The sequence below is a fragment of the Schistocerca gregaria genome, chromosome 3 (assembly GCF_023897955.1).
Source record: "Schistocerca gregaria isolate iqSchGreg1 chromosome 3, iqSchGreg1.2, whole genome shotgun sequence".
Lineage (NCBI taxonomy): Eukaryota > Metazoa > Arthropoda > Insecta > Orthoptera > Acrididae > Schistocerca > Schistocerca gregaria.
The window spans coordinates 882075906-882090014 of NC_064922.1; the positions used below are offsets into that span (position 1 = coordinate 882075906).

The window sequence follows — 14109 nt, forward strand, 5'->3', positions numbered from 1 at the left end:
TGTTGCACGACATGTTTTCTGTAAGGTCACAGCTACCAGTTGAAATGTTGGCAACAAAATAGTATAGGCTAATCATAGTGTACAGAGAAAGCTGTTTTTGTCATGTTGTAGCATTTGTCATATTTTTCCCTCTTCTGATTCTACATTTATTTGTAATGTCTTATGGATTTTCTTTTGCCTACATTGGTTTTCTACTTTCTGCTCTTGCAGCTACTTATGTTCTTCTTCTCTGTAATTGTAAGCATTGATATTTCAGCAAAGCAACTGTTTTCAGTTATTTGAGAACTAAATGCTAGCTATATCCAGTTTAAAATGATAGATGATTGATAACATTTGTTGCTATTATGTCTCAACACACACACACACACACACACACACACACACACACACACACACACAAAATGGAAAAATTTTCTTGCAAGAACTGAATGTTTCAGACTGATGTTACGCATCCTCCTGTTGTTTTGCCCCTGGATCTTTCTGATTTGAATGCTTTACCAGGAAAAGTAGCAAAGGTCCTTGAAATTTTTGGTCATATTGATATTTTAATAAATAATGGAGGAATCAGTTATCGGGGCAATATACTGACCACATCCATTGATGTTGATATCAAACTCATGCTTATTAATTACTTTGGGCAGGTGGCACTTACAAAAGGTATGTAAATCACGCATGTAATATGTAAAGCACAATTAGATTTGCACATGCCTTATGACATTAAGTAATAGCCCATTAAAACGTATTGCATTGCATCTTATTACTTGTATTGTTCACTAGTAGTATGATTTTTAATAAGTTGTTCTTTGGATCATTCACTGCATATAAAATATGAACAATGTTTTTCTAGTGTTCAACTTATAAACCTGCTTATTTCATATGAACTCCTTGTGCATTCTAGAAACTTGTAACAATGAGCTATATGTTTAAAAATTGTGTTACTTGGTGCAGAAGAAATGTTGCTTTATTAACTGACACACCGTGTTGCTTATAACTTAATTATATTGGATGAACTTACTTTCGTGATAGCAACACAAAAGTAACTCATGTTTCACTTAGGTGTCTTTTAAACTTAATCTGAAACCAGTAGACATACAGATCTGCTACATGCTTTTGTTATCCAATTCCCCCCCCCCCCCCCCCCTGACACACACACACACACACACACACACACACACACACACACACACACACACACACACACAAAATTGCTTCCCTGTACCATGTGTACATTAATAGATTCACTTTTACAAGATGCCACAGTGTTAGCAGTCTGCAAGGAAGACAACCATATTGGTGAGAGAGCTAATAATTATTACCTAAGAGATGCAATAGAGACAGCACTTCTGCTGGTGTCTGAAGGTGGTAGTGCCATCAATGGTGTGAGAATAACTGCAAAACATAGCAGCCCTATGCCGACAGTATGCAAATGTGTGGGCTTTTGTACTGTTCATGATTTCATTTGATTACTGTTCTCTCTCAAAAGGAAAAAAAGATATTATTTGCCAGTGGTACCAAAGAAATTACATTTTGGATACCAAAATAGTAAGACTGGAAGCTAATAAATCTCATACATACACAACTGATTAATAAAAAAGTCTTAATGTAAATAATTTCAGTAGTATGAGTTTTTTATGAGGGAAAAAGCCTAACAGAACGAAACTGAAGGTAAATAACAAGATTACAGAGAGTGCAACCATCAAAGGATATGAGGGGCAGTCAAATGAAAACCAAATATCCTCCACAACAGGACCATGGAACTGATCCATTCAAAAGTAATCATCACATGCGTTACGAAGTTTATTGCACTTGGCGGCGAGATGATCAATTCCTGTTCAGTAAGACGCTCTCGGCTGCCAACGTATTCACAACTGCACTCATTCTTGCTCTTCCTCACCCGACTGAAACCAGTGTCCAAGAATGTCTTTCTTCAGACTGCCGAAGACTTGAAAATTGCACAGTGAATGATCCACTCTGTACGGAGGATGTTGCAGTGTCCACAAGCAAATTGCTACAGCACAGACTTCCTCCAGTTGGCGGTTTGGGGGCATGCTCTATTGTGCAACAGGGTAATTCTGTCCAACAGCGTTCCTCAGCATTTTGACTTTATGGCACATTGCATTTTCTGCAAAATATCTTTACAGCAGTGCCCATTGATTGTGGAGCCACACTTGAGAAATTCGATGAACCGAAGTCATCTACATCTGAACGAGGTCATCATGACTTAACGTGGTGCCACCATTGCAAATCCAACAGTAGAAACATTCTAAATCTCCCTGGCCAAAGAAATACAAAGCTGTTCACACAAGTCCTGATAAGGTGTTGGACAGAATCTTCCTGTTTCATAACACCACCCATCCCCACTATTAAAGTTACTGATCCATATACGCTGAGGTGACAAAGGACATGGGATAGTGATATGCACATATATACAGGGTTATTACAAATGATTGAAGTGATTTCACAGCTCTACAATAACTTTATTATTTGAGATATTTTCACACTGCTTTGCACACACATACAAAAACTCAGTTTTTTTAGGCATTCACAAATGTTCGATATGTGCCCCTTTAGTGATTCAGCAGACATCAAGTTCCTCCCACACTCGGCGCAGCATGTCCCCATGAATGAGTTCGAATGCATCGTTAATGCGAGCTCGCAGTTCTGGCACGTTTCTTGGTAGAGAAGGTTTAAACACTGAATCTTTCGCATAACCCCACAGAAAGAAATCGCATGGGGTTAAGTCAGGAGAGTGTGGAGGCCATGACATGAATTGCTGATCATGATCTCCACCACGACCGATCCATCGGTTTTCCAATCTCCTGCTTAAGAAATGCCGAACATCTTGATGGAAGTGCGGTGGAGCACCATCCTGTTGAAAGATGGTCGGCACTGTCGGTCTCCAGTTGCGGCATGAGCCAATTTTCCAGCATGTCCAGATACACGTGTCCTGTAACGTTTTTTTTTTTCAGAAGAAAAAGGGGCCGTAAACTTAAACCGTGAGATTGCGCAAAACATGTTAACTTTTAGTGAACTGTAAATTTGCTGTACGAATGCGTGAGGATTCTCTACCGCCCAGATTCGCACATTGTGTCTGTTCACTTCACCATTAGGAAAAAATGTTGCTTCATCACTGAAAACAAGTTTCGCACTGAACGCATCCTCTTCCATAAGGTGTTGCAACCACGCCAAAAATTCAAAGCGTTTGACTTTGTCATCAGGTGTCAGGGCTTGTAGCAATTGTAAGCGGTAAGGCTTCTGTTTTAGCCTTTTCCGTAAGATTTTCCAAACCGCCGACTGTGGTACATTTAGCTCCCTGCTTGCTTTATTCGTCGACTTCCGCGGGCTACGCGTGAAACTTGTCCGCATGCTTTCAACCGTTTCTTCGCTCACTGCAGGCCGACCTGTTGATTTCCTCTTACAGAGGCATCCAGAAGCTTTAAACTGCACATACCATCGCCAAATGGAGTTAGCAGTTGGTGGATATTTGTTGAACTTCGTCCTGAAGTGTCGTTGCACTGTTGTGACTGACTGATGTGCGTGCATTTCAAGCACAACATACGCTTTCTCGGCTCCTGTCGCCATTTTGTCTCACTGCACTCTCGAGCACTCTGGCGGCAGAAACCTGAAGTGCGGCTTCAGCCGAACAAAACTGTGAGTTTTTCTACGTATTTGTGGTGTGTTGTGACCATATGTCAATGAATGGAGCTACAGTGAATTTATGAAATCGCTTCAATCATTTGTAATAGCCCTGTAGATGGTGGCAGTACTATGTACACAAGGTATGAAAGAGCAGTGTGGTGGCAGAGCCGTCATTTGCACTCTGGTGATTCACATGAAGTGGTTTTTGTGACGTGATTGTGGCTGAATGATAGGAATTAAGACTGTGACTTCAGAATGGTGGTTGAAGCTAGACACATGGGACATTCTATTTCAGAAATCATTTAGGAATTCAATATTCTACAATGCTCAGTGTCAAGAGTGTGCCGAGAATACCGCATTTCAGCCACTACCTCTCACCACGGATAATGCAGTGACCAACAGCCTTTACATAATGACAAAGAGGAACAACATTTGCATGGAGTTGTCAGTGCTAATAGATAAGCTTTCGGGCAGTGTGGTGATATTTAGCATTAATGGGCTATGGTAGCAGGTGACCAGTGCGAGTGCCTTTGCTAACAGCTCAGCATTGCCTGCAATACCTCTCCTCAGCTCGTGACCATATTGGTTGGTCCGTAGATGAATGGAAAACTGTGGCCCAGTCAGATAAATCCCGATTTCAGTTGGTAAGAGTTTATGGTACGGTTCAAATGTGGTGCAGACCCCACGAAGCTATGGACTCAAGTTGTCAACAAGACACTGTACAAGCTGGTGTTGGCTCCATAATGTTGGGGCTGTGTTTACATGCAATGGACTGGGCCCCCTGGATGTTTGGCTACTTGGAGAATGTTTGCAGCCATCCATTGATATCATGTTACAAACAACGATGGAGTTTTTATGAATGACAGTGTGCCATGTCACCGGGCGATCATTGTTTGTGATTGGTTTGAAAAACATTCCGGACAGTTCAAAGAAATGGTTTAGCCACTCAGATCATCTGACATGAATCTTATCGAATATTTGTGGGACATAATCAAGAGGTCAGCTCGTGCACAAAATCCTGCACTGATAACACTTTCGCAATTAGGGACAGCTTTGGAGACAGAATGGCCCAGTATTTCTGCAGGGGACTTCCAACGACTTGTTGAGTCCAAGGCGCCTCAAGCTGCTGTGCTACACTAGACAAAAAGAGGTCTGATATGATATTAGGAGTTAACCAATGACTTTTGTCACATCATTGTAATATTCTTGACATCACCCACACCTGAACTACCTTGTCTGACTGATACTGACTTCCATAAGTGTCTTTCTTCAGGTTGCCAAAGATGTAAAAATCACACACTGGAAGATTTGAGCTTTATGGAGAATGTTACAGTGTTTCCCAATCACACTGCTGAAGCGTAGCATTTCTGATTAGCAATACAGGGATGGGTGCTACCATGCAACAGGATGATTCCATCTAACAGCATTCATTTGGCGTTCTGACTTTATGGCACATCACAGTTTCTGCAAAGTTCCTTCATAGCACTGCATATTGATTGTGGTTCTATAGTTGAGGAACTCGAAGAGTTGAGGCCCCCTGCAGTTGAAGAGGTCATCACCACCTTACCGGAACTTGTGTGAACAGCTTTGGATTTCTTTTGCAGGGGAGATGTAGGGTGTTTCCATTGTTGGCTTTGCCTATTGCTGGCAGGCTTGAAATGGTGGCTCCACATTAAGATGACCTCTTCGTCTGCAGGGGCCCTCTGCTCTTCATATTTCTCGAATGTGGACCCACAATAAAAGTGCAGTGTTGTGAAGATATTTTTGCAGAAACTGTGATGTGCCAACTTCATCCCCCTACTCAATACCCAATAATCAGTCATCCATGCTAAATAGGATGTTGCTTGCTATACCATTTGTACTCCTTGTCAGGACCCTGTGCTGTTTGCCATTCAGATAAGTGTTGACCTAGTACTTGTATCACTGCTCTTTTCCTGCTTAGAGTTTCCACATTTCCATGTGTCCTTTGTTTGCATATTACTTTGTACTCAAATTCGCTGAGTTTTAATGCCCACCTTGTCGGTCTATTGTATGGGTCCTTCAAACTTAGTAACCATTTCAAAGCAGCATGGTCCATCACCAACTTAAAATTTGCTTCTCTACAAATAATACTCTTAGTATGTCACACCACATGCCAGGCAAAATATCTCTCTCCATCATTGAATAATTTGTCTCTGCTCCATTCAACTGTCTTGATGCAAAAGCAATGTTCTCATCCATCAACCTTCTGGCTCAAAAAACACCCAAGGATATGGGTCAAAGCATCAGTGACAATATAAATTCCTTTCGAAAGTCTGGAAACACAAACACTAGACTTGATGTTAATACCTCTTTTCATTTGACACATACCTTTTGACACTCTTCAGCCCATATTAATATGATGCCTTTCTTCAACAACTGTGTGAGCAGCCTCACAATATCCCCAAATCCTGTTACAAATTTTCTATAATACTTTCTGAGACCCAGAAAATATTGTAACTCTGCTTGTTACTGGTACCAGAAAATATTGCACTACCTGAACCAACGTAGGATAAGACCTCACATCATACTTACTAATTACATGGCCCAAATAATTGACTTCTTCCAGCAGAAAGTCACACTTCTCCATATATAATGTTAAATGAGCTGTCTGTAACCTCTTGATTACTTCCCTTAGTAATTGCCAATGCTTCTGCAAACACTTTGAAAAGATGCTTTTGTTATCCAGATTCACCAGACACTGACAGGTTTTCAGTCCTTTCAACACTCAATCCAATAAACGCTGGAATGTTGCAAGAGTATTTCTCAAACCAAATGGCATTCTTCTATACTGGTAATGTCCTCACGGTGCTGAAAATGCTGCCTTCTCTCCATCCTCTGGAGCCATTTCTAACTCATAATATCCAGGCTTAGTCCATTGTTGAGAAGTACTGGTTCTGTTCAAGATTATCAGTAATTTCTGTAATGTGCAGAATAGGGTAGGCAAGTAGGCAACCATTGCAGTCTTTGTATTTGAATGGCAGCAGTCACTACATAATAGATATTTCCTTGAACAATCTGTAGACTGCTTCAGTATAATCACAAGTCCTCGTCCCCTCCCCCTCCCAGATGCCACTATTCTCGTCTGTTATACTGTTGTCAGTCAATTGGTGATTGATAAATTCCTCCAAAATCAGTCATGCAGACTGTGGTATTATGTTAGAGCTCCAATAAACTGGTGCACCATTCCCCATCAAAATCCTCTGTTGTTTTACGGTAATCGCAGGCAAGGCCCTGATGGAAAGAACAGGTCTTGGAATTCTAATTACAGTTCCTCCATCTGCACCCTCTCAGTCCCCTTTAAATGCTTCTCAAGAAATACTACCCTAATGTCATCCTGTGCCCTCTTATAACCCACAACTTTATGACGCAATATTCCTGGTTCAGAATTTCCAACATTGACACTAACATTCCCTTGAACGACTTAACCTCCTTAACCCCAAAAACATCCTCATTAATGGGGTATCACCTTGCCTTCACCCCTTCCTTGTACTCACCGAGCGAGGTGGCGCAGTGGTTAGTACACTGAACTCGCATTTGGGAGGATGATAGTTCAATCCCACGTCTGGCCATCCTGATTTAGGTTTTCCGTGATTTCCCTAAATCGCGCCAGGCAAATGCCGGGATGGTTCCTTTGAAAGGGCTCGGCCGACTTCCTTCCCCATCCTTACCTTATCCGATGAGACCGATGACCTCGCTGTCCGGTCTCCTTCCCCAAACAACCCCACCCCAAACCAACACCGCCACCTTCCTTGTATGTGTACAATACTATGTCTCACTAAGCATGCTGAATCTAATACCACTATCTTCCAGTGGTTCCACCATACATAACATGGCTCCACACTCCCCCATAGTGATTTTCTGGTACCACTTGACACACTGTCATATGAATTAAGTCTTAATGTCATTGTTAACGGGTTAACTGTATTGCCGTGCGCAATAAATGCTCCTTGCGAAAGATCAACATTGACGACAGCTTCCTGTAGTTGGAATGTCTTCCCACTGAGCTCTTGGATAATGCTGGCCATTGCTTACACGAGACATTAGTTCAACACACAGCTTAAACTTGGTTGTCGCCAACAAACTAACTCATCATTACTGACCCCAGTCGTAGTATGTCACTGTCCTCGAACCCACACAACATGTAACACGAAGAGTTCCATCACCTCTTGCCCACTAAACCTCTCAAGGCTTTTGACACACGTGCCCCTCTGTCCAACAAAAACTTATACTGTATACCACCAATTACATCCACTATGGCACATTCTCCCTTTGCATCAGCTTTTACTGCGTTCAATTTTACTGGGGTACTTCTTACCACTCATACCACACTTAACATTACTCCTATACCCCTGCTGCTGATCCATACTAAATTGCTTGTAGTTCATACCATCCATATCACTCTGTGGCTGGCATGCCCCATGTGCCCGCAATTAAAATTTCTTACACTTGATGCAAAAACATTTTTCGTAAACCTTACCTCTGACACAATGTCAGTTTCCTCGTATTCCAATCCCACCATAACTGCTGCATGGAAATCCTTGGGCACTCCAATGTGCACCCTCCTAGACATCTCTGGTGCTAAACCCTTTAGGGAAGCATCAAGCAGTCATTGCTCAGCTTCATGTAGCAACACCTCATTCACTTCCTCATTGTTTGTCAATTCATATTTGTTCAAATTAAGTTTTCTAATCATATACACACAATCCTTATGCCTTCTCGAAATTACACTCAACTGTACACTGATAGACTGTGCACTGTTTTGCTTTCTATATCTCTGTTCTAATATTTGTCTAAGTTGTTCAAAAGTCTCTACCTTGTGCAGTTCCTCTGTGCAGTGTACAAATGGATTTGCTGCCCCAGACAGATGCAGCCTTGATATCTGTAACAGCTGTTTAGCTGAGCAACCACTCATGTTGACTGATGACAAGATATCCTGTACAAATGCCATCACATTCTCAGAAGACCTACGTACTCGGTATTGTCATTTCAGCCACTGTCATTTAAGTGGAGACCGAGCACCACTCTGTGCTTACTGCAATCAACCACTGACAGAGCACCATCTTCTTACCCAATGCCAACTTTGTAACCATTTGTGTTTTAATGTACATTTGTCATCTGAATTATCAGATATTTTAGCAGATACAGCACAAGCTGTAGATCGTGTTTTACTTTTCATTCATTGCAGTAATATGGTGATGGAAATTTAATTTTCAACCATGTGAGCAACCTCCTCAGAGGGGAAGTGATCATTTTGTGCTATCCCTGCACTCCAGTTGATTAGGCTCTGGGTATTAACAACTTCAAACTCATTCAGTAATTGACTATTTTGTGTTAGAACATGGGTGCTTATGACCTGATCTGTTTTGTGCCCTAAAGCAACAACCAACAAACAAACAAACAAACAACCTACCAGAAACGGAAGAAACCAGGATCCACTCCTAGATTCTGCAACTTCAGTAATTCTGTTTCCTCACATTCTCTGCTGGCTTATAATTTACAAATGTATTCTTTGCTCTCAACTGAGCTACCTGATTAACAAATGACTGAATAGCTTCCTCACTGGTGACACCTTGTGTGTCTGATTTTGCCCAGTGCGTCAGCCTTACTCATTTCTACGAACCTTGTACTAACAGTTCAAAAATAACATAGATAGAACACTCTGTAGCAACTTGTACTACCATACTCTTTTCTTCTGTCTAATTATGAGCCATCTTGACATTCTACACTACCTTGCCAAGTGGCCAAAACAGATACATCTAAAGACAAAAAATTGCCACAGACTTGGTACAAGGGGCAGAGTGACCAAGTAAATTGCACTACTTGGGCATGACAACTGTTGACAAAGAAAATGTTTCTGAATGGTTTAATGTGGATCTCACAGAACCAAGTCATAAGATGTTGAGTGACAGTCCTATTGTTCAGCGAGTACAAGGCAAATCTAAAGAGGTGAATGACAATGATGAAGATAACATTTCTCTAATTTCAGAAACAGCAATGAATCACGCATCAGCACTTCAATGGGCTGAAGGGTTACTGGGCTACCTGGAACAGCAAGCAGTAACTCTACAGTTATGATGCCTCCTAATCTCAATTCCATGATTGTCACCACAAAAGAATGGAATAGTCTCACTCAACCCACAATGACGATATCGCAGGCTGCAGTTTGGGTGTCACACTGTGGAGGGTGTAACACCCTCTGCTGTCCACTACAGTGATATCAGCTCTCCTGACACTACTCTTTTGATTTTTTTTGCAATTGGTAAGATGAGTGGTGATAACAATGGGTCAAGATATCCAGTGGAAATACTGCTGACCAAAAGAAAGGTGTTTATTCAACTTTTATCCATTGTGACACTAGTTCAGCGATGCAAACATGCCTCACTCCACTGATCCTGGGCAGCGCTGGCTTGTGACTGGCTGCTTCCACCTAGTGAGGAGATAACCATGTAGGTGTCCTGTGATGCTGACAAGAGGCTGCAGTATGACCAGTAGCCTCAGCAGGCAACAGATGTGGCATAAACAGCACTGTGTGTTATGCTGTGGCTGTATTTCATTGGGGAATGGCTTCTTCTTGCAACTCAGCCGCATATGCGCTCATCACAGTGACTCGTGGTGACTGCTGTGTTGATACTGAGACAAGGAACTCAATGCTGGTGGTGACTGGCCCAACCTGAACTTGAACTCATGGCTACTATTGCCAATGCCCAGTTGTCTAGTTATCTGGTTTGGCACTGGTATCGTGGTGGGGGTGCTGCTGCTGGAGTCTAGTTGTAGTCCCGGTGCCTCAACATTTTAACCGATTTGTATGGTTCTGGTTGTGCATTATTCTACACCAGGGCCTGGCATGTAGTCATCTAGTGCATAACAAGAGTTTTGCTCTGGTGTCCTGATATTGATCTGCCCACTACGGCCATTACCACTGTGTGGCGTAGTTTTCTGCTGAGTGTAGCTAGCCCATTTCAAAGTCCTCCTGTGTATGTGTTATTCTGACCTAAGTGCCATGCTGTGGTTGCTATTGCGATACTCCATAGCAGCTTTTTACCACTTCTTATTAACTTCACTAAAACTGGTTAGCAGCTCTTCACTTGTTAGTTTTCACAAAATTTTGTAGTTAATATTGTGTGCATGGGACTTAGAAAATACCACTTTTGTAGAATGACATACAGTAGATCTGATTATATAAAGATTGACCTTTTGAGAGCACTGTTCTGTACTGTTGTGAAGAGAGAATTTATGAAGCAAGAGCAATTAGTTTTCTTAAGCATTGTCAGAAAAATGTAGTATTGCACTAGGTTGACAATGGCAAGTATTTTGGAATATGGATTCTCTCTTGCAGGTGAAGTAAGATTGGTTTTTCCATTGGTATGTATTACAACTACAGTATAAATGAAAATTCTTTGGTCTACAGCTGAATTGTGCCCAAATGAATACAAGTATTGTGGCAAAGTGTCGTGTTGTCATCTGGTCCACAGATGATTTTAAATCATCTTTGCCAGGAGATACAGAAATTTACTGCGTAAATGATTTACTAACAGTTCTTTGTAATGCAAATGTGGCACTCTCGGTGCTGGTCCATGTAAATAATTTTGTTAAAGAGTGAACAGCAGAGTACCTCATACAGTGTACTCCCGATTGTTCACGGTAATTAGGGACTTGAAACCATGCATAATCGAATTCTGCAGATAACCCGCAATTAAAGTACACAGTAATAATGTTTTCGGCGTTGGCGTCGGCGTCGTCCTCAGTCCTGAGACTGGTTTGATGCAGCTCTCCATGCTACTCTATCCTCTGCAAGCTTCATCATCTCCCAGTACCTATTGCAACCTACATCCTTCTGAATCTGTTTAGTGTATTCATCTCTTGGTCTCCCTCTACGATTTTTACCCTCCACACTGCCCTCCAATACTAAACTGGTGATCCCTTGATGTCTCAAAACATGTCCTACCAACCAATCCCTTCTTCTAGTCAAGTTGTGCCACAAACTTCTCTTCTCCCCAATCCTATTCAATACCTCCTCATTAGTTACATGATCAATCACCTTATCTTCAGTATTCTTCTGTAGCACCACATTTCGAAAGCTTCTATTCTCTTCTTGTCTAAACTAGTTATCATCCATGTTTCACTTCCATACATGACTACACTGCAAACAAATACTTTCAGAAACTAAAGTAATGTTTATAATAAATTTTACTTTATTCATTGTATTATGTGTGAGAATACAATACTCACAAAGAACAGAGTACAAGCCAGTTTCACATTACACTACTGCACTTTGAAACAAAATATTCTTGAACTGATTTCTGTCTCAGCGAGATTGCTCGTCTTTTACATATCGCACTACAAGTTTCACGCAACACCAACTTGGTGGAGAGGGGAGCATCTTCATGCTGTTCCAGATAGCCCAGTAACCTTTCGGCCCATTGATATGCTGATGCATGACTGAGTACAGTTTCTGGAATTGGAGAAATGTTGTCAGTGTCATTCACCACGTAGGATTTCCCTTGGACTCACTGAAAATAGCACTGTCACTCAACATCTCATAAGCTAGCTCTGTGTGATTCACGTCAAACCATTCAGAAATATTTTCTTTTTCAACAAAATCAAACAATGTAAAATCCCATATGGAATCTTAACAATATAATGAAAAGGATAGTTGCTACTCACCATATAGTTGAGATGTTGAGTTGTAGAAAGGCACAACAAAAGACTGTTAAAAAGGTAGGTTTTGGCCAGCAAGGCCTTCGTCAAGTGCGCGCATGCGCGTACACACACACACACACACACACACACACACACACACACACACACACACACACACACACACGTGCCCACACAGGACTGATGCTGTTGAGGAACAAGCATTGCAAAGTCAGTTTAATCTTAAGTGTTTCATTAATATCCAGCATGGTTGTGGGTAATGTGGTGGTTAAACGTATTTATGTTAATTTTTTAGCAGTCCTGCCATCTATGATTGACAGGCAAAGTGGTCACATAGTGTCAGTAAGCAGTGTTCAAGGAAAGATAGCTATTCCTCACAGGTAAATGTAAATTCAAAAGACTCTACCCATGTGTTAAACACACATGAAAAATAATTGGTTCATTTATTCCAGTTTTTTCTAAAAGTGCCAATGTTCGTGTAGGTCTGCCTACACTGCTTCAAAGCATGCGCTCCAAGCATTTAGTGACACCCTGAGAGCAGAAGTTGCTGCACACAATATAAATGTTACTGTTGTGAGCCCAGGATACATTCACTCAAAGCTGTCTGTAAATGCATTGACAGGAAATGGAGAGTCTTATGGAGGTAAGATAGTTTTATAGTGGTATGACAGTACTTTGATTTATTGCTAGATTTTTTTTGCAAAACGCTTTTTGTGATATTTTTTGCCTCTGTAACACATTAACTGCACTATATACTCTCCTACAACAACACTTTAAGTTAACTTGAGGTTTATAATGTCATCTGCAGTTATGGATCCAGCAACAGAAAATGGTTCACCAGCGGAGAAAGTGGCTGAGGAGATCCTGTATGCTGTTGCAACAGAAAAAAAGGAGCTAACAACATGCTCATTTGTAGCGCATATAGCAGTTCTGCTTAGAACACTGTACCCAGAGCTGTTCTTCTGGCTAATGAAAAAAAGAGCTCATCAACATTAGGAAGAACTTCCTATTCATTTGCCCCATCTGTTTAAGTTTGTAATTTTTTGTTACTTTATGTAGCTGTTGACTTTATATCATCTTGTTTTTGATCACATTAGCTCTCCTTATTTTAAGGTCTTATGAACAATACGTTCATATATACAGATATCTTTGTGAGATTATTTAAAAGGAAATTAGGAATGAGTGGAAAGGACAAGATAAATGTTACCATTGATACTAAGAGAGAAAACAGTGTATAGAAGTGAATTAAAAAAATTGAAAGGTGTCTATAGTTACTGGAAACATGTGAAATGTACATGTTATTAAGTAAACAATATGTGTTCAGAGCTATGGAAGCCCAGTAAAATCCTGTCCTAACAAAACTTACTTTTCAAAAATTACTATTTTTAATGACTACATTCATTGGTCCCAAAAAAACCTCCCATAATAACAATGATATTGAAATTTGTTGTTAAGGAACTGTATTTTAAGAAAGGTAATATTTAAGGAATAAATATGCAAGATTCTACGATTTGTAACCTGGCTTTGATGCAAATCTCCACAAATTTTTCCTTTCATTTTTACTTACATTGTGATAATGTGTGTTGATCTGTAAATGACATTTGTTGCTTTCAGTCAGTAGTTACATAGGTTACACTGTTTTTTTTACTTCTAATCAAAGAAATAGAATAGGTTTAACTGATTAATGAGTATTTTAGAGGCAAGATATATTGCCATAGAAAACAACTGCAGCATCAGGATGATGGTCCTTACATTTCTAGCTGCATTTGTATTTGGGCCTCACATCCATAT

At 40.7% G+C, this 14109-nt stretch overlaps 1 protein-coding gene across 1 annotated transcript in view; it reads left to right on the forward strand.

Annotated features, from left to right (window-relative positions):
• LOC126355035 (dehydrogenase/reductase SDR family protein 7-like) overlaps positions 1-13823 on the forward strand; it is a 33179-nt gene extending 19356 nt beyond the window's left edge. The window contains exons 3-6 of the mRNA XM_050005187.1: positions 438-657; positions 12614-12698; positions 12801-12961; positions 13127-13823. Of these exons, the coding sequence (XP_049861144.1) occupies positions 438-657; positions 12614-12698; positions 12801-12961; positions 13127-13314 (654 nt within the window). The 3' untranslated portion in view covers positions 13315-13823. The remainder of the gene's footprint in view (positions 1-437; positions 658-12613; positions 12699-12800; positions 12962-13126) is intronic.
• The last annotated feature ends 286 nt before the right edge of the window (positions 13824-14109 follow it).